This window comes from Hyla sarda, chromosome 11, assembly GCF_029499605.1.
Source record: "Hyla sarda isolate aHylSar1 chromosome 11, aHylSar1.hap1, whole genome shotgun sequence".
Classification (NCBI taxonomy): Eukaryota; Metazoa; Chordata; class Amphibia; order Anura; family Hylidae; genus Hyla; species Hyla sarda.
In genome coordinates this window covers 84,864,278-84,887,946 of record NC_079199.1, presented here as the reverse complement: position 1 = coordinate 84,887,946, position 23,669 = coordinate 84,864,278, and the positions used below count along the sequence as shown (strand labels likewise).

At 44.7% G+C, this 23,669-nt stretch overlaps 1 protein-coding gene across 1 annotated transcript in view; it reads right to left on the bottom strand.

Moving 5' to 3' along the window:
* Positions 1-23,669, bottom strand: part of SV2A (synaptic vesicle glycoprotein 2A) — a 193,845-nt gene that overhangs the window by 15,877 nt on the left and 154,299 nt on the right. The window contains exons 4-10 of the mRNA XM_056545800.1: positions 21,148-21,299; positions 19,286-19,419; positions 17,683-17,772; positions 14,032-14,142; positions 12,168-12,256; positions 3,120-3,284; positions 1,892-2,025 (exon numbers count right to left, since the gene is read on the bottom strand). Coding sequence (XP_056401775.1) covers positions 1,892-2,025; positions 3,120-3,284; positions 12,168-12,256; positions 14,032-14,142; positions 17,683-17,772; positions 19,286-19,419; positions 21,148-21,299 — 875 coding nt within the window. The remainder of the gene's footprint in view (positions 1-1,891; positions 2,026-3,119; positions 3,285-12,167; positions 12,257-14,031; positions 14,143-17,682; positions 17,773-19,285; positions 19,420-21,147; positions 21,300-23,669) is intronic.

The following is a 23,669-nucleotide window of genomic DNA, read 5'->3' as shown; positions in this document are numbered from 1 at the left end:
GTCAGCAGAGAGCACTGTGGTCATGACATCAGAGGAAATGCATTTCTTTTAGGCATTTCTCTTTAGTATACAGCCTCTAAAAAGTATTGGAAGGAATAAGATTTTTTAATAAAAGTAATTTACAAATCTGTTTAACTTTCTGGCACCAGTTGATAAAAAAAAAGAGTTTTCCACCGGAGTACCCCTTTAACCTTGTTCTACCTGTGCAGATACATAGAGAGCAGTATTACAATAGTTACATTATGTACATGGGGGAGTATTGTAGTAGAGATATTCATGTGCACAGGAGGCAGTATTGCAGTAGTTTTATCCTTCTATATTGTGAGCAGTATTAGGTAAAGTTTCCACTTGGTTTTATTTCTGGCAGTTTTTGGAGATCTGTCACTGCAGTTTTTGAGCCAAAGCCACAAATGTATTCAAAAGGAATAGGACATATAAAGGAAGGACTTACACTTCTCCTCCCTTATGGATCCACTTCTGACTTTGGCACAAAAACTGCAGTGGCAGATCTCCAAAAACTTAGCCTTATTATAGTCATATTCTTGAACATAGAGGGCAGTATTATACCAGTTAGGTTTTTCTACACAGGAGGCAGTATAATCATATTTTTGTACACAAGGGACAGTAATATAACAGTCATAATCTTGTACACAGGGAGCAGTGTTATAACTGTTATATTCTTGTACACAGTGAGCAGTATTATAGTAAATATATTCTTGTACACAGGGGGCAGTATTATAGTAAATATATTCTTGTACACAGGGAGTAGTGTTATAACAGTTATATTCTTGTACACAGGGGGCAGTATTATAGTAAATATATTTTTGTACACGGGGCAGTATTATAGTAAATATATTCATGTACACAGGGGGTAGTATTATAGTAAATATATTCTTGTACACAGGGGGCAGTATTATAGTAAATATATTCTTGTACACAGGGGGCAGTATTATAGTAAATATATTCTTGTACACAGGGAGCAGTGTTATAACAGTTATATTTTTGTACACGGGGGTAGTATTATAGTAAATATATTCTTGTACACAGGGGGCAGTATTATAGTAAATATATTCTTGTACACAGGGGGTAGTATTATAGTAAATATATTCTTGTACACAGGGGGTAGTATTATAGTAAATATATTCTTGTACACAGGGGGCAGTATTATAGTAAATATATTCATGTACACAGGGGGTAGTATTATAGTAAATATATTCTTGTACACAGGGGGCAGTATTATAGTAAATATATTCTTGTACACGGGGCAGTATTATAGTAAATATATTCTTGTACACAGGGAGCAGTGTTATAACAGTTATATTTTTGTACACGGGGGTAGTATTATAGTAAATATATTCTTGTACACAGGGGGCAGTATTATAGTAAATATATTCTTGTACACAGGGGGTAGTATTATAGTAAATATATTCTTGTACACAGGGGGTAGTATTATAGTAAATATATTCTTGTACACAGGGGGCAGTATTATAGTAAATATATTCTTGTACACAGGGAGCAGTGTTATAACAGTTATATTCTTGTACACAGTGGGCAGTATTATAGTAAATATATTCTTGTACACAGGGGGTAGTATTATAGTAAATATATTCTTGTACACAGGGGGCAGTATTATAGTAAATATATTTTTGTACATGGGGGGCAGTGTAGTTATATTCTTGTCCATAAGAGTTGGTGGAACATGGCTGCCTTACTGGAAGAAAGCAATGGGCTTGGGAGAGATATCACTTTCTCTAATAGGAAATGCAAAAGACATTTTTAATATAAAATATTGTACCCATGTATTAATAAAGTAGGCCACAAATCTGATTGGTCAAGATTCGGCGATTTGTGTATTTACATTTACAGCTTCAAAACAAGGGCAAGTCCTCACCTGTGTTGTAGAACATGGTGGAGATGAAGGTGCAGTTCTTGAAAAAAGTGTTACTGGATGTGATATCTTCAAAGTAACAGTCTTTGAACAAGGAATCTTCAAATAAAACGGATTTAAACTTGAGGCCGATGAATCTTTTGAGACAAGGGAAAAGGTGTAATTATTTATGTCTCAGTATGTGACACATAAAAAGGTTCCTGAAACAAACAGTCTTGTAGAAGAAATCCTGCAGTGAACAAGGGGTTAATCTCGTGATATTTGTCACTTTCGGCTGAGAGACTTCTAGGTTCACATTTGCGGCGCAGCATCGTTCCAGGAGCTCCATGTGCAGAATCCATTGAAAAAATGGGATATGAGTGGAGAGAATACTGCAAGCAGTCAAATACTGAGAATAAACTGACAACAGACAGCATCCACATGGACGCTATTAAAGTGGTCCGTCGGGACCCATTGGTGTCCATCAGGCACTGTCAGAAACAGAGTATGGGACAGAGCTTCAATGCATATGTGAACCTAGCCTTAAAGGGGTACTCCGGCACTTAGACATCTTATCCCCTATCCAAAGGCTAGGGGATAAGATGCCTGATCGCGGGGGTCCCCGTTATAATCAGTCCCCGGAGCGTGTTTGCTCCGGGTCTGATTACTGTCGATCACGGGGCCGGAGCATTGTGACATCACGGCTCGGCCCCCGTGTGATGTCACACTCCGCCCCCTCAATGCAAGCCTATGGGAGGGGGCGTGACAGCTGTCACGCCCCCTCCCATAGACTTGCATTGAGGGGGCGGGGCGTGAAGTCACACAGGGGCAGAGTCGTGACATCACGATCTTCCGTTCCTGTGGTCAGGAGCCAGAACCTCCAGCGCTGCCGCAAGCAGTAACAGGTGGGTGCTGCGTGCTATATTGCGGGGGTCCCCAGCGGCGGGACCCCCGCGATCAGACATCTTATCCCCTATCCTTTGGATAGGGGATAAAATGTCTAAGCGCCGGAGTACCCATTTAATGAAAGGAACAAGGACTAACACTTATTTTGAGGGGGGAGGCTCCTGCTGCAGCTAGTTCTCAAACACAACTATGTCTGAAGAAGGCAGCTTTTTTTATATACCACATACCTGTGGCCCCATCTTTGTTGCCAGGTTACAAGAGTCTGGACTACATAATGTCTCCCTAATTCTGTACAAACTAACAGGACATACTAATCCATAAACAATAAGGACATGTATCCTCTTACTTGTCGTTTTGGTATTCGCCATTTTTGTGGACTTGGTTTTCAAGAGTGAAGTTGAAATTGAAGCTGATCACTCTCTCATTGGAGAAATATTTGGTGCGTGAGGCGTAGTCGATGTTCTGAAGATGTTTAATCATGTCTGGAAACCAAACCGTCAGCCCATAGTAGCTAAGGAAAGAATAAAAAGAAGTAGTAAATAATAATGTCTGATCATATTGTAAGTCACTGTTCTAGGTCATTTAGGACAGAAGGAAACTTTGCTAAGAGTCACCCTTTTAAGCCAACCACCCTAATTTAGAAACAGCTGTCTACAAATCGATAACTTAAAGGGGTATTCCAGGAAAAAAATTTTTTTTTTATATATATATCAACTGGCTCCAGAAAGTTAAAATGATTGGTAAATTACTTCTATTAAAAAATCTTAATCCTTCCAATAATTATCAGCTGCTGAAGTTGAGTTGTTCTTTTCTGTCTGGCAACAGTGCTCTCTGCTGACATCTCTGCTTTTCTAGGGAACTGCACAGAGTAGAAGAGGTTTGCTTTGGGGATTTGCTTCTAAACTGGGCGGTTCCCGAGACAGGTGTCATCAGAGAGCACTTAGACAGAAAAGAACAACTCAACTTCAGCAGCTCATAAGTACTGAAAGGATTAAGATTTTTAATAGAAGTAATTTACAAATCTGTCTAACTTTCTGGAGCCAGTTGATATATAAAGTTTTTTCCTGGATAACCCCTTTAACATTCTGTTAGAGTTTCTGGCTTGGCTTATTTAATGCCCTGTCATGTTCTAAGGCTTTTTAAGAAGTCCAACATTGACTTGAAAGGAAAGCCACCTCCAAAGCATGGTATAAGAAAACGTGGTATCTTTCTAGAATTCCCAGTGGAGTGTGAATGGTCTGTAAGTCTTCCCACACCTGTAAGATGCTCTCCTTTGGAGAAACATTACTCTTTGGTCCTTAGACTATGTGCTATGTTGCTAGTACAGAGGCCCTTTAAAGGGGTACTCCGCTTGTCAGCGTTTGGAACAAACTGTTACGAACGCTGGAGCCGACGCCAGGAGCTTGTGACGTCATAGCCCTGTCTCCTCATGACGTCACACTCCGCCCCCTCAATGCAAGTCTACGGGAGGGGGTCGTGACAGCCTTCACGCCCCCTCCCATAGACTTGGATTGAAATGACGGGGCGTGATGTCATGATGGGGCGGGGCTATGACGTCACAAGCTCCCGGCGCCGGCTCCAGCGTTCGAAACAGTTTGTTCCAAACACTGACAGGTGGAGTACCCCTTTAAGGTTTCTCTTCTCAGCTTAATTCTTTTCTGCATATAAATAGCATCTAATGTAATAGGGAAGTCTCTGACGTCCCCTTGATATCAATAACTGCCCACTTTCCACATCATTGTTATGTTCTGTCTTTCCATATATATCGTCTTTCTAGCAGCAGCAGAAACCGCACCAGACATAATTCTACATTCTCTTCTCCCCTAAAGACTCCAATTTCGTTATCTCCCCCGGAGTCGAACCGCAGGCCTATAACTTCATTAGTAAGTCATTTATGCCTCTTTTAATGTGCAGCCAAGGAATGGCAAGCGGTAACTGAGAATATGGCATTTTAATTACCTCCCCGACAGCTTGAATTAATAGTTATTTGGGGGGGGGGGGAATCAATGTGGAAGCTTCTGTCCTGGAATTCTAGACAGAAAACAAGGAGTTCATAATGCCTTTCGTGCAGTAGACAGTGGTGTCTTCCGTGCCAGGTAATTGTGTCATTATTTATGCGCATTTCAAGAAATCTACCATTGAAAATAAAAACCCATTTGATAACCAACACTTGGGCAAAGGTCAATCATTATGGTGAGTACAAAGAAAGCAGCCTAATCCTCTCTAAGGCTGCATTCACACCACGTTAATTTGAGAACAGGTTGCCGCCGTATACCTGCCGTACCCGTGTCGTACCCTATGCATTTCAATGAGCCGGATGGAGTAATTTGGGGACTCAAGTCATCTCATTTTTGGACCATATCTGGTTCTTTGCCAGACTGAAAACCGTGGTCTTCTGCTCAGTCTGGTGGAAAAAATATATATACTGTCCGAACATGGACCAACCAAAGCCACTAACTAACTCTGCTAGGGTCATTGAGATGAATGGGGCATGGCGCGGGTCCAGCAGGGATACGTATGCCCCAAATGTGGTGTAAATAAAGCCTAATAGTGGGCAAGCAGTTTTTATTCTCCATGGCCCAGATTTATCAAACTGTGTGAGAGGAAAATGGAGTGATTTTCTCCTAGCGACCAATCACAGCTCAGCTAAGGAGCTGTGGTAAAGTGAAACCTGAGCTGTGATTGGTCGCTGTGGGAAAATCCCTCCACTTTTTCTCTCACACAGTTTGATAAATCTGGGCCCATTTATTTTGGTGGTTATCAGATCAAATAATAACATATTAGGGAAACGTATGAACAAGGGGGCCGAAAAAATAACAGAAGGGGTTCTAGAAATAGGAGTCAGAATGTGAAATGTTTGGCTGTAAGAGAAGGCAGCAAGTTTACCGATGAGTGTCTGAAGGCAAAAGTGAAACATGGTTGCAAGTTTGGGGCTGCATTTCAGCACGTTGGGGATCCGGTCAGGATTTATGTTAAGAATTTCAGACAGACCGCTAATCCTTCATGTAATACCATCAGGGAGGCGTTAGATTGCCTCCAAATGTAGCAGCCAACAACAGCCCCTAAACCAGTGGTTCTTAACCCAGGGGTTCGGTGAGTCAGTCCCGAGGGTTCGGTGGGGGAGGTCGCAACAGGACAGGCAAACCAAGCAATCACTTGGGGCCCCGAGCTGGCCCGGGGCCCTGAGCAAAGCCGGTGTTTGCCCGTCCTGTAGTGACGGGGCAATTCCCCCCATCACTATTAACTCCCTGCGGCCCCGCGTTAAGTTTAAAAACGCAGGGGCCGCCGGGAGAGAGCCCATGGAAACAAAGGCGCCGAGGACCCGAGGATAGAAAAGGAAGAAGACGCGCGCTGGCCAGCTTGGTAAGTGACCAGCGGCACGTCATCTTCAGTGCTCCGACCACCAGTCCCGAGACCTACTGCTATAGCCGGAGCGGTGGTCGGAGCACTGAAGTGGGCAGTACACAGGCATACAGCCTCCAGCCATACACTGTATATGGCTGGAGGCTATATGTCTGTGGGGGAACACTGCATACATTAGTGGTCTTCAACCTGTGGACCTCCAGATGTTACAAAACTACAACTCCCAGCATGCCTGGACAGCCGTTGGCTGTCCAGGCATGCTGGGACTTGTAGTTTTGCAACATCTGGAGGTCCGCAGGTTGAAGACCACTGGCCTACATAATGTGGGGGAACACTGCCTGCCTAATGTGGGGGAACACTGCCTAATGTGGGGGAACACTGCCTGCCTAATGTGGGGGAACACTGCCTGCCTAATGTGGGGGAACACTGCCTGCCTGATGTGGGGGAACTCTGCCTGCCTAACGTGGGGGAACTCTGCCTGCCTAACGTGGGGGAATTCTGCCTGCCTAATGTGGGGGGGAACACTGCCTGCCTAATGTGGGGGGAACACTGCCTAATGTGGGGGAACACTGCCTGCCTAATGTGGGGGAACACTGCCTGCCTAATGAGGGGGAACACTGCCTAATGTGGGGGAACTCTGCCTGTCTAATGTGGGGGAACTCTGCCTGCCTAATGTGGGGGAACTCTGCCTGCCTAACGTGGGGGAACTCTGCCTGCCTAACGTGGGGGAATTCTGCCTGCCTAATGTGGGGGGGAACACTGCCTGCCTAATGTGGGGGAACACTGCCTGCCTAATGTGGGGGGAACACTGCCTAATGTTGGGGAACACTGCCTGCCTAATGAGGGGGAACACTGCCTAATGTGGGGGAACTCTGCCTGTCTAATGTGGGGGAACTCTGCCTGCCTAATGTGGGGGAACTCTGCCTGCCTAATGTGGGGGAACTTTGCCTGCCTAATGTAGGGGAACTCTGCCTGCCTAACGTGGGGGGAACTCTGCCTGCCTAATGTGGGGGAATTCTGCCTGCCTAATGTGGGGGGGGGAACACTGCCTGCCTAATGTGGGGGGAACACTGCCTAATGTGGGGGAACACTGCCTGCCTAATGTGGGGGGAACACTGCCTAATGTTGGGGAACACTGCCTGCCTAATGAGGGGGAACACTGCCTAATGTGGGGGAACTCTGGCTGTCTAATGTGGGGGAACTCTGCCTGCTTAATGTGGGGGAACTCTGCCTGCCTAATGTGGGGGAACTTTGCCTGCCTAATGTGGGGGGAACACTGCCTGCCTAATGTGGGGGAACACTGCCTGCCTAATGTAGGGGAACTCTGCCTGCCTAACGTGGGGGGAACTCTGCCTGCCTAATGTGGGGGAATTCTGCCTGCCTAATGTGGGGGGGGGAACACTGCCTGCCTAATGTGGGGGGAACACTGCCTAATGTGGGGGAACACTGCCTGCCTAATGTGGGGGGAACACTGCCTAATGTTGGGGAACACTGCCTGCCTAATGAGGGGGAACACTGCCTAATGTGGGGGAACTCTGGCTGTCTAATGTGGGGGAACTCTGCCTGCCTAATGTGGGGGAACTCTGCCTGCCTAATGTGGGGGAACTTTGCCTGCCTAATGTGGGGGGAACACTGCCTGCCTAATGTGGGGGAACACTGCCTGCCTAATGTGGGGGAACACTGCCTGCCTAATGTGGGGGAACTCTGCCTGCCTAATGTGGGGGAACACTGCCTGCCTAATGTGGGGGAACACTGCCTGCTTAATGTGGGGGAACACTGCCTGCCTAATGTGGGGGAACACTGCCTGCCTAATGTGGGGGGAACACTGCCTGCCTAATGTGGGGGAACACTGCCTGCCTAATTTGGGGGAACACTGCCTGCCTAATTTGGGGGAACACTGCCATTGTTGCGAAAATTACATGAGAGTGGCACTTGCCAAGGTAAAGCTGCGCATTTCTGAACTGGTCTCTGAAAGACAACAGCAGAAGTCACACTGATTTGCAGTAAATAATTATTATGTTTTTGTGTGAAAATGTTTTCATGGTTTTGTTCTATGTTCTTAATGGTTTTGTTCATTTTGTGCACCTATGAATAAATATATACTTAAATATATACCTCCTATGTTTTGAATTTGAAAAAATCATATTTTTTTTTTCCAATTAAGAGGGGTTCGGTGAATGCGCATATGAAACTGGTGGGGATCAGTATCTCCAACAAGGTTAAGAACCACTGCCCTAGACATATTATCCCCCATCCAAAGGATAGGGGATAAGATGTCTGATCACAGGTGTCCGGCTGTTGGCCTGGCACTCCAGGGTTAGGAACTGTGCTAGGCTTCAGGGGGGCATGATCGTCACACCCCGACCATTAAAGTCTAAGGGAGATATGTGGAGGGGAGCAGAGTTCGCTTTGTGCATGCGGATTACGGGGGGTGCTGGCCACTGGGACACTCCACAATCAGACAACCTATCCCCCATCCTTTGTATAGGGGATAAGATGTCTAGGGGAGGAGTACCCCTTTAAACATACAGCCAATGCCATAAAGAACTATCTTCATCATAAAGAAAAACAAGGAGTCCTGAAAGTGATGATATGGCCTCCACAGCGTCCTAATCTCCGCACCATCGAGTATACCTGGGACACAAAGAGCCAATATCCACAGATGACCTCTGCTTTGTTCTCCAATATGTTTGGAACAACCTCCCAACTGAGGTCCCTCCAAAACTGTGTGCAAGTATACATAGAAGAACTGATGTTTTAAAGGGTGTGTTGCATAGGAAGAGGAGAATACCAATAAACACATTGGGCTGTCCGTACACCACCAACTAAAATCTATGCCAGCAACCCAAGAACTTCATATTATACATCTGTTCACATCTGCGTTGTAGTTTCCGTTAGCTATTGTTATTGTTGGTTAAGTGGTTAGAAGTGTTGTCTTAAAGGGATACTCCATGGAAAACAATTTTTAAGTTAAACAGATGTGTAAATTACTTCTATTTAAAAATCATTCCAGTACTTATCAGCTGCTGTGTGTTCCATAGGAAGTTCTTTTCTTTTTGAATTTCCTTTCTGTCTGACCGCAGTGCTCTCTGCTGACACCTCTGTCCATGTCAGGAACTGTCCAGACCAGGAGCAAATCCCCATAGCAAACCTCTCCTGCTCTGGACAGTTCCTGACTTGTACAGAGGTGTCAGCAGAGAGCACTGTGGTCTGATAGAAAGGGAATTCAAAAAGAAAGGAACTTCCTGTGGAACATACAGCAGCTGATATGTACTGGAAGGATTAAGATTTTTGAAATATAAGTAATTTACAAATCTGTTAAATTTTCTGGCACCAGTTGATTTAAAAAAATTTTTTTCTCCCAGCAGAGTACCCCTTTAACCCCTTCCTGCTATAGGACGGATGCATACATCCCATATCCAACACGTTCGGGCACTGGGAAGTATGCATATGTCCTAACGATCTCCGGCACTGCCGCGGGCAGCACAGGAGATCAGTGTCGGGACCCGGCTGTCAATCACAGCCAGAGTCCCGCCGCAGCTGCCAGGGCTGTGATCGCGCTGGTCCCGGCAGCATTAACCCCATAGATGCAGTGATCTATCCTGATCACGCTTCCATGGTGTTGACAGGGGGAGGGCGATACGATACAGTCGCGGGTCGCCGTTGGTTGCTATGGCAGCAGGAGGTCAGATCATGGCCTCCTGTCTGCCTGCTACGGAAGCCTGTGAGATCCAGCCAGAGACTGTACAGTGTGCAGCTCATCAGGTCATACCGTGCTGCAGTACAGATATATTGCAGCATAGTATAACCTGTAAAAAATAAAATACAAACTTCTTCAATAAAAGTATGAAGTGTAAAATAAAAAAAAAATGCCCCTTTCCCAATAAAAGCCCCGTATTATCACCCAACAATATCAGAAACACAAATCATATACATAATAGGTATTGCCACGTCCGTAATGATGTGTACTATAAAACTATAATGTAAATTATCCCGCACAGTGAACGCCGTAAATAAAAAACAACAAAAAAGCGCACAATTCGCCAATTTTGGTACAAATAGCGGAATAAAAAAGATCAAAAGTTAGCACGTAGTACAAAAATGATACCAATAAAAAGTACAGCTGTCTGGGCATGCTGGGAGTTGTAGTTTTGCAACAGCTGGAGGCATCCTGATTGGCAAACACTGGAATAACCCCTTTAGTGGCTTCACATATGACTGACGTGTTTGAAAGATAGGGAAATGAGATTATTCTACGTTATTATTTTAGCAAATTACTATAGCACAGAGCAATAATGAAAAGCAATACAAAAAAAAAAACCAAGACAGCTGCCGCCATTGTCATTGTTCATGTTTCCTGCTAAACTGTGATGGCTTCATATGAACATTGGTTGTGAAGGGGTGAATGCTGTTGGCTCGGCAGCATCAGCTGTCAGCATGGCGGCAATAATTATACGGGACTCCTGAGAAACACGCGGTTGACAGCTGAGGTAATACAGGGGACGCAGCTCAGTACTGTAGACAGTCATGGCGAATGCAGTCGGACATTCTTAACGTGAATTCATTGGCTCAGACTGAAGAGTGAAGGCACCTCCCAGCCCGAGCAAAAATAATGGCAGGCTCCATCTTGCGTTTTGTCCGAAGAGAAGAAAGCCAGACGGTCCTGCAGTGGTTGCCATGACGATAGTAATTTCACAGAGTGGCTTTGAATTAGATGGAGCAAGGAGGCCGTGAGTGAAACTAAGTACTGTTATTAGGAAATGAAAGTGGCGCACTGTAAAACCAACAAATATAAGAAAATTCCTGCGTCCAAAATCCATGACATACCTTCCCACACTGTGATCTTAAAGGGGAACTCCGGTTCTTAACAACTTATCCCCTATCCACAGAGCTCGTGTATCTCAGGCTCTCCCATAGAGATGCATGGAGGGGGCGTGTTGACCACCGCTTCGTGCAGTGATCAACGCAGCAATGTGCGGTGGTTGCTCAGTGCATTGGGAGAGCTGGGGCGCCGTGCAGGAGATTGCGGGGGATCCAATCGCTGGGACCTCCCCAATCAGACAGTTAAAGAGACAGATAAATTAAGTACCAGAAATCCCCTTTAAATGGGCACTGTCAGGATCAAAAACTTTCTATATGTTGTACATATAATATACTTGATAAAAATAGACCACTAGGGGTCCCCCATACCATCCAGAACATAATCCTGTCAGGCTGCAGCATCATCTTTGTCCCAGCTGAAGCACAGGCAGAGACAAAGTCCAGTAAGTGAGGGTGGGACTAGCACTCCTCTGTGCTCACTCCTGTCCTATCAGACTGCAGCATGAAAAAGGGGGTTACAGAGCAGCCTGCAGTGATTGGGTTAAGAGAGGAGACATGTTTTATGTTTTTCAAGCACTAGTGTTGTCTGCAGATATGTTGAGGACTGCAGCCTCATATATTCCTTTAACTGTACAGTGGATTTTTTCCACCAAGTGATTGTGCATATTGGACGCAGTAACACTCACTTTTTATAATCTTTTGTCACATTTATTTTATTCTGAGTGTATATAATAAAATGTATGAATCTCTGGCTCATCTCTTTGTGACAATTGTGTGATTTCTGATGAAAAGACCCAGCACAGAACAGCAGACTTAGGGAGGAAGTGAATGCATGGTGAGTGAGGGCGAGCTCAGTGCTTGCCTCAGACATGCCCCTTCCTGAGCAGTGGATTTGTGATTTGTGAGCCAAATACAGAGATTTAGGCACATAAAAAATAAATTACGTAGTAAGTAACATTTAACATATAAGCATTATTTGTTTTCTGTGATATGACAGGAACGCTTCAAATATTAAATGTTTAGGGAGATTTATTGAGCTGTCTTATAATAAGATTCTTTTTGTTGCCCATAGAAACCTTTCTGGGCCCAGCTTTAATTGCTCATATTGCTCCTTAAAAATGAAAGCTGAGACGTGATTGGTTGCGATGGGCAACAAAGAAAATGTAATAAGGCATCTTGATAAATCTCCCGCTTTATGTTTCTAACCTACCTAAAAGACATTGTGAACCAAACCGCCATCATCATGAGGGTGATGCGTCTGTATTCTGGGGCGAAGCAATCATGGAAATTAGCCCAAACCTGCAAGGAGAAAAACATCACAGCGGTTAGAAAATTCTCCAAAAATAATTACAATACCGATACAAATATTGTAAACAATCTGTAAAAAATATACATAAATGATGTATTAATATAAATAAATACAGATAAATAGATTCATATTTACCAATCAGCCATAATATGGAAAAGGTAAAGTGTCAAGGGGAGGGCTCTATAAGTGAAGAGTTAACTCTTGAAGTTGATACGATGGAGGCATGGTGCCCCAGCTCTTCTCATGCACAGAGTGGGGTCGACATGCTCCCTCCATGCATTTCTATTGGGAGAGCCAGAGATACTCGAGTACAGCACTTGTGTATCTCCGGCTCCCCAGTAGAGATGCATGGAGGGGGACTGTCGACCCGACTCTGTGCACGAAGACAGCTGGGGTGCCATGCAGGAGATCACGTGGGGACCCTGGAGCTGGCAGCTCGTGATGTCATAGCCCCGCCCCCACATTACATCATGCCCCGCCCCTCAATGCAAGTCTATGGGAGGGGGCGTGGCAGATGCCACGCCCCCTCCCATAGACTTGCATTGAGCGGGTTGGGCATGACATCTTGAGGGGGCAGGGCTATGACGTCACGAGCTCCCATTTTTTTTATATATGAAATCTGTGCAATGTGCTGGAAAAATAAGATCAATGGAATCCATACGAACAACTTTCAGAACATTTTACTTTAGGGAGTAAGTGTCTGATCATGGGGGCCCAACTACTGTGATCAACCCTGTGATCTTATGCATGGTGCCCCAGCTCTTCTCATGCACAGAGTGGGGTCGACACGCTCCCTCCATGCATTTCTATGGGAGAGCCAGAGATACTCGAGTACAGCACTTGTGTATCTCCGGCTCCCCAGTGCATGGAGGGGGACTGTCGACCCGACTCTGTGCACGAAAACAGCTGGGGTGCACATGACATCACACCCCGCCCCCTCAATGCAAGTCTATGGGAGGGGGCGTGACAGCTGCCACGCCCCCTCCCATAGACTTGCATTGAGGGGGCAGGGTGTGATATCTTGAGGGGGCGGGGCTATGACGTCACGAACTCCCATTGCTGGCTCCAGCATTTGGAACAGTTTGTTCCAAACGCTGAGCAGCGGAGTACCCCTTTAAAGGGGTACTCTACCCCTAGACATCTTATCCCCTATCCAAAGGATAGGGGATAAGATATCAGGTTGCCGTGGTCCCGCTGCTGGGGACCCCGGGGATCGCCGCTGCGGCACCCCGCCATCATTACTGCACAGAGCGAGTTCGCTCTGTGCGTAATGACGGGCGATACTGGGGTCGGAGCAGCGTGATGTCATGGCTCCGCCCCTCATGACATCACGGTCCGTCCCCTTAATGCAAGTCTATGGCAGGGGGCGTGATGACCGCCACGCCCCCTCCCATAGACTAGTATTGACGGGGGCGGGCCGTGACATCATCAGGGGCGTAGCCGTGACGTAACGATGCTCCGGCCCCTGTACTGCCCGTCATTACGTGCAGAGCGATCTCGCTCTGTGCTGTAATGATAGTGCGGTGCTGCAGCAGCGATCCCCGGGGTCCCCAGCAGCGGGACCCCGGCGATCTGACATCTTATCCCCTATCCTTTGGATAGGGGATAAGATGTCTAGGGGCGGAGTACCCCTTTAAGAGAAGCCAGTATAGTGTATAGCAGCCTAAACTTCAAGTGAATTTTTAATGGAATGTTATTATATCAAGAGTCAGGTCAGGTCATTCTACATATTGTCCCATTTATAAAAAATAAAAAAAAGTCTTACCTGCTGAGACAAGTTAAGAATACGAATCATCCAGCGTCTGTACCATGTCCCTGTATCAGACTGGATCTCGATCAGTTCATCCTCTTTTTTAATGGTCTTTATCTGAGTGACCTTTAAAGAAAAAAATATGACCCGTAAATAAAAAGTTATAAAGACTTTATAAAGTCAAGTGAGCATTAAAGGTGTTTACAGCTGACCTGTCAGCAGGTTTTTGGGTATGAAGCCAGTGGTATGGCTGTATAGGGCTTATGACCCTTAAAGGGGTATTCCAGGCAAAAACTTTTTTTTATATATCAACTGGCTCCGGAAAGTTAAACAGATTTGTAATTACTTCTATTAAAAAATCTTAATCCTTCCAATAGTTATTAGCTTCTGAAGTTGAGTTGCTGTTTTCTGTCAAACTGCTCTCTGATGACTCACGTCCCGGGAGCTGTCCAGCTCCTATGGGGATATTTTCCCATCATGCACAGCTCCCGGGACATGACATCATCATTGAGCAGTTAGACAGAAAACTTCAGAAGCTAATAACTATTGGAAGGATTAAGATTTTTCAATAGAAGTAATTTACAAATCTGTTTATCTTTCCGGAGCCAGTTGATATATAAAAAAAAAGTTTTTCCCTGGAATTCCCCTTTAATTGACTTCCCTAGCGCTCAGGTATCAGAGTTAACAAAATATATGAAAATTTAGCTCGGGTGCTAGAGCCCAGCAATGGTCAGCCCCTTCCCCAGTTAGTTGGTCACCCCCACTGTATGCTGGTCTGCTCCTCTACCCCCTGATTGACAACCTCTAGGCTGTATTGTGATTCCCGCCTCTTTCCTGTAAGGTCAAGTTCACATCAGCATTCTGCTCCATTCAGAGAAGTCCCGCCGGCTAAGTCCGGAGAAAAAATACTGCAAGCAGAAATGATATCTCTGCTCGACTCCTTCGATACATTGGACACCTGACGGGAACAGAATGGATATCATTCAATGGGACCCGTAGGGACCTGGCGGTGTCTATTGTGCTCAGATCCAACGAAAAAAATACAATCCCCGAACGGGACAGAGCACAATGCTCATGTGAATTTAGCCTTATCTAAGATCCAAAGCCTAATTTACATATCTTTTCAAACTTTGATAGCTCAGCACTGGAGGGCTAGAATTAGTAATGAGAAGTGGGTACAGATTCAGGGTCATAAGGTTACACAATGCCCTAAAAACCTGCTGACTGCTTTAATTTAAGAAATAAAATTATATGACAGAAGGGCTCCATATCTGGCCTAATTCTTTCCCTTTTTTCAGTGATTTGCCATCTTGTCTCTGTTGACTGAGCATTAGTTGTATTTAAAGGGGTATTCCAGGAAAAAACTTTTTTATATATATATATATATATATATATATATCAACTGGCTCCAGAAAATTAAACAGATTTGTAAATTACTTCTATTAAAAAATCTTAATCCTTTCAGTACTTATGAGCTTCTGAAGTTAAGGTTGTTCTTTTCTGTCTAAGTCCTCTCTGATGACACGTGTCTCGGGAACCACCCAGTTTAGAAGCAAATCCCCATAGCAAACCTCTTCTAAACTGGGCGGTTCCCGAGACACGTGTCATCAGAGATTACTTAGACAGAAAATAACAACCTAAACTTCAGAAGCTCATAAGTAATGAAAGGATTAAGATTTTTTACTAGAAGTAATTTACAAATCTGTTTAACTTTCTGGAGCCAGTTGATTTTTCAAGTTTTTTCCTGGAATACCCCTTTAATCATCATTGTAGCAAGAGCTGTAAGACTTAAAGGACAACTGCAGCTTAATGTACACTTATCCCCTATCTACAAGATAGGGGATAAGTGTTTGATCACGGGACCCCCCATGATCTCCTGTACGGGGCCGCGGCTGTGCCGCGGCTCTCCTGTGCAGGGGGCGTGCCTGCCGCAGCATGATGTTGCGGCCGGCACGCCTCCTCCATGCATCTCTATGGGAGAGGCAGGGAGGCAGCGTTCGTGCCTCCCCGGCTCCCCCATAGAACTGTATGGGGACGGGGAGGAGATGGGGCGTCACCGTCGACCTCCAGGTCGACACTACGCGCCTTAGCGCTCACTAAGAGCGCTAATGGCGGCGCCCTGTTAGGGAGATCTCGGGGGGTCCCAGCGATCGGACCCCCCGCAATCAAACACTTATCCCCTATCTTGTAGATAGGGGATAAGTGTATATTGCGCTGCAGTTGTCCTTTAAGAGTGAATGATAGGATGATATATTCACTTGCTATATTTGTGCTGTAAACCTGAGATTCTTAATGCATAGAAAATGGGAGAAACCATTGTGGTGTTTAGTGTTGGATACATGAGAACCAAAGAGGGACAGATGGATTTTTGTCAAAATGACACCGGATGCATTGGACTTTGAGGAAAAGTGCACCATCCATGGAAGATATACAGTCCTACTCTGCAGTTTCTCATCTCCAATTTAAAGTAGGGGGACATTTTGTAGTGGTGTAGGTGGTGGGGCCAGATGGTATTAACCTTTGGGTCAAGATGTTGTTAACCCCTAGTGTTCGTGACGCCAGGTTGGGGTTGTATGGTGGAGGGCACCGCCGACAACCAACCCAGAAACGGCATATATTAAATGAGAGTCCAAAGCAGAGTTTTGATGCATCTAGAGAAGGCAGTATAACGTTTCTTACAGATAGCCAACTTCCGGGACACAGGGAACCTCTCAGGTTTGCTTGGACTTGTAGTGATAATAATGATGATGCAGGCCACTGTACTACTGTTATGACTTTGGTAGGGACAGTAGAGACTTGACTTGTAGACATAGAAGAGACTTACAGATTAGATGTGGCTGCAGACTGTACTGGACTGAACTTGTACAGGACTTGTGCTCGCTTCTAAGAGGGCAGGAACCAAGAGACCTAGTGTGGAGACTACAGCCCTTTATATATCAGGGGGCTGGACTAAAGCCCATTGGTAGCTGGTTGCCTGTGGCTACCTGTGCCTCAGGAACTCTGGTTATCAGGTGATCACATATCCTGGTTATCAGGTGGTCACATGACCTTAGGAAGGTCCTATACAGTTTAAACATCCTAATAACCTTTACACATAGCTTATATTCTCTGTACGATACCTAAAATAAACATACAAAATGAATGTACAACAGAAATCATAATAATGACCTAGGGGGATCCTGCAGGACTTGAGGGACTCTACCTGAGGGGACTTTATGAAACTGTACAGAACCATGTTCTGTACCGGGACACGACATGGACATTCTGCAAATCTTCCACTGTGTGAATGAGGCCTCACAGCTTTAACTAATCTCACCTCATAGTGGAGATGGGCCTATTGTGCTGCTAAAGAGCAACTACTATACCTCCTAAACTGGTAGTAACATCCATAATAGAACTGGAAGCCCCACGGGCACGACAAGAAATGTTAATTAAAAAGGGGGTCTGGGTTTTTTGCTAAAATATAATTTCCCCTCCTGAGTCCTTTCTCCTCAGAGTTCCATTGCCTGACACTAGCCTGTACCATTTAATCCAAGACCTACAATCAGGACTAAGTATACTGGTGGATGAACTGTCTGGTCCCTCCCGTGTGTGCACCACTGGACACCCCCTCACACCACATCATTCTTGTTTGGAGGTAGAGGATCCTCCAACATTACTACTTACAGAGAAAACCCTTTCTGGATGGCCCTTAGCCCGCATGTTGGTATCGTGGACTTGCTTTAGCACCATCCAAGCTTCATCATGTTTTCCGTTCTGGAAAAGATTTAAGAAAACGAATGCATATTATTAATGCAAGGCATTGTGGGTAATAAATGCACAATAATAATTTCTTGAAGACAAGTGTGAAATTCTTGGATTTACCATATGTGTTATAATAAATAAAGTCAAGAAAGAAGAAATCTAACTACATATGGCTGGTTTGTATTTATGGAATTAGTCATTTTATTGGGCTCTTTATTTCCTTTTATATAAACATAAATATTAAATGAGAATTCTAACTTTATGTAACTGAATGTAACTTTATGAGATTTTTTATTTATTATTTCCTCATTGTTTTAAAGATCTCTGCTGTCATTGGATGGGAATACTTTTTCTTCTATGGAGGCTTACAACTTGTACACTTGGACAACTCCTTTTTTTTATTTTGCAGAGGAACGTGCTCTTAATCACCCAAAGTGCAAGAAAAAGTGCAAAAATGTCACACTAAAAAAACGTGCACAAAGGATGCGGTCTATCGCAAGCCCTTCTCCGAAAGGAAAGAGGCCAACAAACCTTACCCTTCCCCAGATGCCAAAAGGGGTTCCAGGTTCAATGTCCCTTTTCACTGAAGCTACTAAGGAACCACAAATACCCCCAGCATCAACCTAGGTGTTAGCCAAGGTATCTGCACCCAGAGCCATTAAAGGGTCGGTGCCCTGTCTGTGCAGGAGTACCCGGGGTTATTGCAGGGAGTTGCAGAACCTGACCAGTTTTTCTGGCTTTAAAACACCCAAAATGTCATACATTTTTTTCAGCTTTCTTTTAGATTTTTTTAATGTTATTTAGTAAGTATATGGCCATTTAGCAAAAGCTATACCCCAAAACGTCTTGTTTCATTTTGGATGTATTTTGGGGGGGACATTTACATCTTGTCCCAAATTTAAAATACATTAAAAACACAGTTATATCTTGGCACATAAATTATAGAATAAAGGAGAAAAGCTCACTTCTAGTACATAGGGCAGACTGCTAACCGGAGAATCAGTAACCCTGAGGCTCCTGATGATTCGGGTAAGGTAAAAAATATTGGTAATTCCTCTCCATTAGTAGCAGGTCCTGCAGTGCAGTTTTTGTTTTTATTCTCCCTAATTTATCTGAGCCAATCCTCAGGTTAACTAAAAGCAAACAAGACAGCGCTCCATAGCGTAAAACCAACAGGACAAGGGGAAACGTCAGGTGTGAATATCGCTTAACCCCGTGGTTGTGCGCATCATACACAACAATGGAAACAGCATATACGATCAGGTCGGGCACTTCAGAACATAAGTGCAGGGTATCTGGTGCTGGAATGGACCGACAACAAGGTAAAAGCAAATGGCGTTAAGCTGGTTGTCGTTCCTTTCCAGCGCCAGATACCCTGCACTTATGTTCTGAAGTGCCCTTTTAAGTTATAATTCTCAGGTTAATACATGCTGTCTGAACTAGATCTCTTGGAGTGGAGAGGCACTAGATCTCCTCACACATCTTAGAATATACCTAGAAACAGATGTTCATATCTTATTCATACCTCTAGGAAGAAGCGGGGACTCTCTGGCATGGTATTTAGAGCTCCGATGGCAAATACAGAAGGGAATGCACAAACCAAGACAAACACCCGCCAGCTATGAAACTGATACGCTGAACCCATCTGGAAACTCCATCCTGTGGGGATAACAAGGTGTAGTTATTGTAACTGAACAAGGTGCTAGCTAAAAATAATGACATGTTTGTAATTGGTTATAAGTCTCATAGTTCTAAAGAAGTCCATACACCTTAGGTTAAAGATGGCCTAACCCACCACTTTCAGCTGACTAAGGACCCTATTAGAGCCTGCCCGATCCTGCCAGTTAACGGGCACTGATCTGATGGGGAGATGTTCATGCGGTGACTGATGTCTTTTTAGCAGGTCAAAATTGCCTGATAAGCCAACAAAGAAACATTAATATGTAGGTTGCGTCCGCTCTCCTCTGCTGCTAATCTCCAGTTCACCTATGCTACGGACCTGCCCTCGGCTTCTCTGCACTGGCGTATGAAGAAAGATGTCCGGCACTATAGGTGTAGAGATAAAATCAGGGCTTGCTTTATTGAAATCTTGACACAGATGTTAAAATACAGAAAGGCATGTCTGACGCGTTTCGCACCAGCTGGTGCTTAATCGTAGACTGACAAACATTACACAGCTAAAATAAAAGAAAGAAAAAAGACCGGGAAACGGCACCTCGTGTGTTACCCTTAAACACAGACAGCAGGTGTAATTGTGGGGAAACCCAAGGCACTTATAGGTGGCTGCTCACCAGATGTTAATAAAGGTAGCGCATATCACCCCATATAGGGGTACTCACTGATGTCCAGGGGGGGCTGCAAGCCGGAGGTCACAGGCACATAGGTCCTGACGTAGTCATCAAAAGGAAAATGGAAAAGAACCTCATTCGTCCAGGCGCTGCCGGTTGGGTCATCAGGTGGTGCACAAATAATGCAATGTATACCTTTCAATATTGCATACACGGAAACGTATTTTTAAAATAATAAACAGACAGATTACGCGTTTCGAGGGTAACTCCCCTCTTCTTCAGATCAGGTGTGCTCGCACACCTGATCTGAAGAAGAGGGGAGTCACCCTCGAAACGCGTAATCTGTCTGTTTATTATTTAAAAATAAATTTTCTTGTATACAATATTGAAAGGTATACATTGTATTATTTGTGCACCACCTCATGACCCAACCGGCAGCGCCTGGACGAATGAGGTTCTTTTCCATTTTCCTTTTGAAAACATTACACAGCACACTACTAAAATACTTTGTTGCAGGGTCACATGACCCATTACATCATTAGTTTAAAGAAACATCAGCTGATCACTAGCCCTATTACACATGGCCATGATGGCGAGTATGGCTGATAATTACCACGTATAATAGGGCCCAAAGGTGTATGGCAGCCTCCTGAAGAGTCAAGAATGTTGAATTTTCACCAATCAACCCTATTGTTCTGGAAGGGACAAGCCAGTGCCAAAGCAGTCTAGCTGTGGTGTATCCACTTCCCAAACAACACATAACGCTCATGTGTATCGTATGGTCGGGAGGGATAACTGTTCGACCAACAGTTTTTGAAAGTGTATGGCCTCCTTTAGGCTAGATAAAGACTTCCACCTGAACTAACCCTCTATGGTCCACTGTAAATCTGTAAATAAGGGATTCGATTACAACCATGACATAAAGTATTTTATTAGGATGTAGTATTTCGTCATGGCATGTCTTATTATCTACTGAAAGCAACCATCCAGTTCTAGCCTTCTACAGTCTCTGATTTCCGTAACCGCCACCACCGATGCTTTTATACTTTCACAGTCACAAAAAGGTGTAGACATAGCCATGAGGCCTTTATATACTCACCATAATGAGGGATTATAGCCCAGGCCATGGCTGAAGCATAGATACCTCCAATCATCCAGAACATACTCAGCCAGCTAAGATGCTCTCCCCGCTTTTCCTGAGCCAGGAATTCAGAGAAATATGAGAAGACAATAGGAATAGATCCACCAATGCTGCAAAAACAAAAACGAGAATGTTAATTTAAAAAAAAATGATGTGACCATAAGATATGTCCATGGAGTTTGCTGTAAAGCAAGTCTCTAAGGCTATGTTCACATGGCAGAATGTCTGTGTGGAATTCTGCATGATCTTCTGATCGGACATTTTGCAGCAGCAGAGTCCTATTGATTTCAATGGGATTCTGCTGCTCTGTTCACACGGCAGAATTTCTGCGGCAGCAAAATCTGCAGCAGAAAGCCTGATTCCAGCGTCCGCAAAAACATTGAACCCGTTAAATGTTTTTGCAGATTCCATGAGGAAATGCATTGCCGTCTATGAGATGGCACTCCACTGTCTGTGAAATGTCTGCACGGAGATTTTCACTGTGTCAAAATCTGTTTTTGTTTTCTGATGTTTATTTTCTAAATGTTGTTATAAGCAGCACAGGCAAGATGGCAACCCTTAGAATAATGTTCTAAAAATTGAATGAAAAAAAAAAAGTTAACATCAGAAAATAAAAACAGATTCCAAAAAATACATGTTGCAGTATCTGGCTGTAATCAGCAAAAAAAATAAAAATAAAATAAATCTGCGTAATACATTTTCATTAAAGGAGAACTCCTTTTTCATCCATTAATCGGCTGCTGGAATTAAAATAATAAACATTAAACAACCTTCTGAGACTCCCCCAGTGCTGCCAATATCACCGTCTCGTCCTCCGGCCTCAGTCCTCTTTCGGATTTTAGTGCCTGACACGTCACACTGCCGGTGATAGGCTGAGCAGCAGTGTCATGTGACCTGCCCGAGCCTTTTTCCTGATGCCAAGGCCCAGACTCATTACATGACACTGCCGCTCAGCCTATCACCAGCCGAGGTGGGACATTACTGTGGCTAGTGATTAGCTGAGCAGCAACAATGTGAAGTTTCGGGCACCTAAATCCAGCGAAGACTGGGACTGTAGGACAGAATGGCGATATTGGCGGCACCGTGGGAGCCGCAGAAGGTAAGTTATTATTTATTATTTTTATTCCAGAAGCCAGGGCATAATGGATACAAAAAAGCTCACTAGAGTTCTCCTTTAGGTTACCCATAAACCTTCAATGCTTGTTCAGCTTACAGCTACTCCTCCCATCCTTTTTACATATGCGTGTTTGGTTTAGAATGTGTGAAGGGAGTAAGTTGTTGCCAGTCACCAGGGAAAATAAAAACATTGGGGGATTTACAATACGAAAGGGCAGCGATATGACGAGAGCTACATTGTTCTCCTATTGGGAGAGGAAGTTGGGTACAGACGACTTAACAGATGACATTTTGAAAGGTTGGCTTAAGGTCAGGAAAGCAGTGATTAATGAAACGTGGAGGGAAACACAATTTAAAATAATTCACCATGCTACCTATGGTTTCGATCTACCCAAAACCCCCAGATACCCAGTCCGGATAGATTGTTGCCCTAACTGTGGTGCTCCGCTGACAGACCTGCTACATGGATTGATCACGTGCCCACGTGTGGAATCCTTCTGGAAATCGCTCTTGACGTACATATCAACAACAACCCATATATCCCTACCTTATAATACTCAGCTGCTATTATAGCATGTAGAGCCGGAAGGGTTGACAGTCTCATTGTTGATACATCTCATTATATTGGTTGCAAAAAGATGTCTCTTGAATCATTGGTGTTACGCCGAGCGCTCCGAGTCCCTGCTCCTCCCCGGAGCGCTCACGGCGTCTCTCTCCCTGCAGCGCCCCGGTCGGTCCCGCTGACCGGGAGCGCTGCACTGACATGGCCGTCGGGGATGCGATTCGCACAGCGGGACGCACCCGCTCGCGAATCGCATCCCAAGTCACTTATCCGTCCCGGTCCCCTGCTGTCATGTGCTGGCGCGCGCGGCTCCGCTCTCTAGGGCGCGCGCGCGCCGGCTCTCTGAGACTTAAAGGGCCAGTGCACCAATGATTGGTGCCTGGCCCAATTAGCTTAATTGGCTTCCACCAGCACGGTCCACGCCAATCCCTCGCTGACAATTGGCTTAAGTCAGATATGCCTGCAATCACTGAGGTGATTCAATCAGTTAAGAGATATATGTTTTATGATCTTGCAGAAGTTAGGAAAACGAAAGAAAAGTCGGCAAAGGGGTTCTTTAAAAAATGGAAATTGTTTGTTACACATTTTTTGTCAGAAGCTGAGATGCGAGATGTGATCACACCCTTTCACGATACCACATGGTATTTGTCGCACAGTATAGCAGGCACGTTAGGCAGATTGGATATTCTGGAGGATAGGTAACCAAACTGTATCGTTGCGTATACATGAGCTAAGGGGGACCGCGAGCAGATTGTAACTAGCTGATGACTACTCTCAAATGTCGGTAATTACCATTTATGCA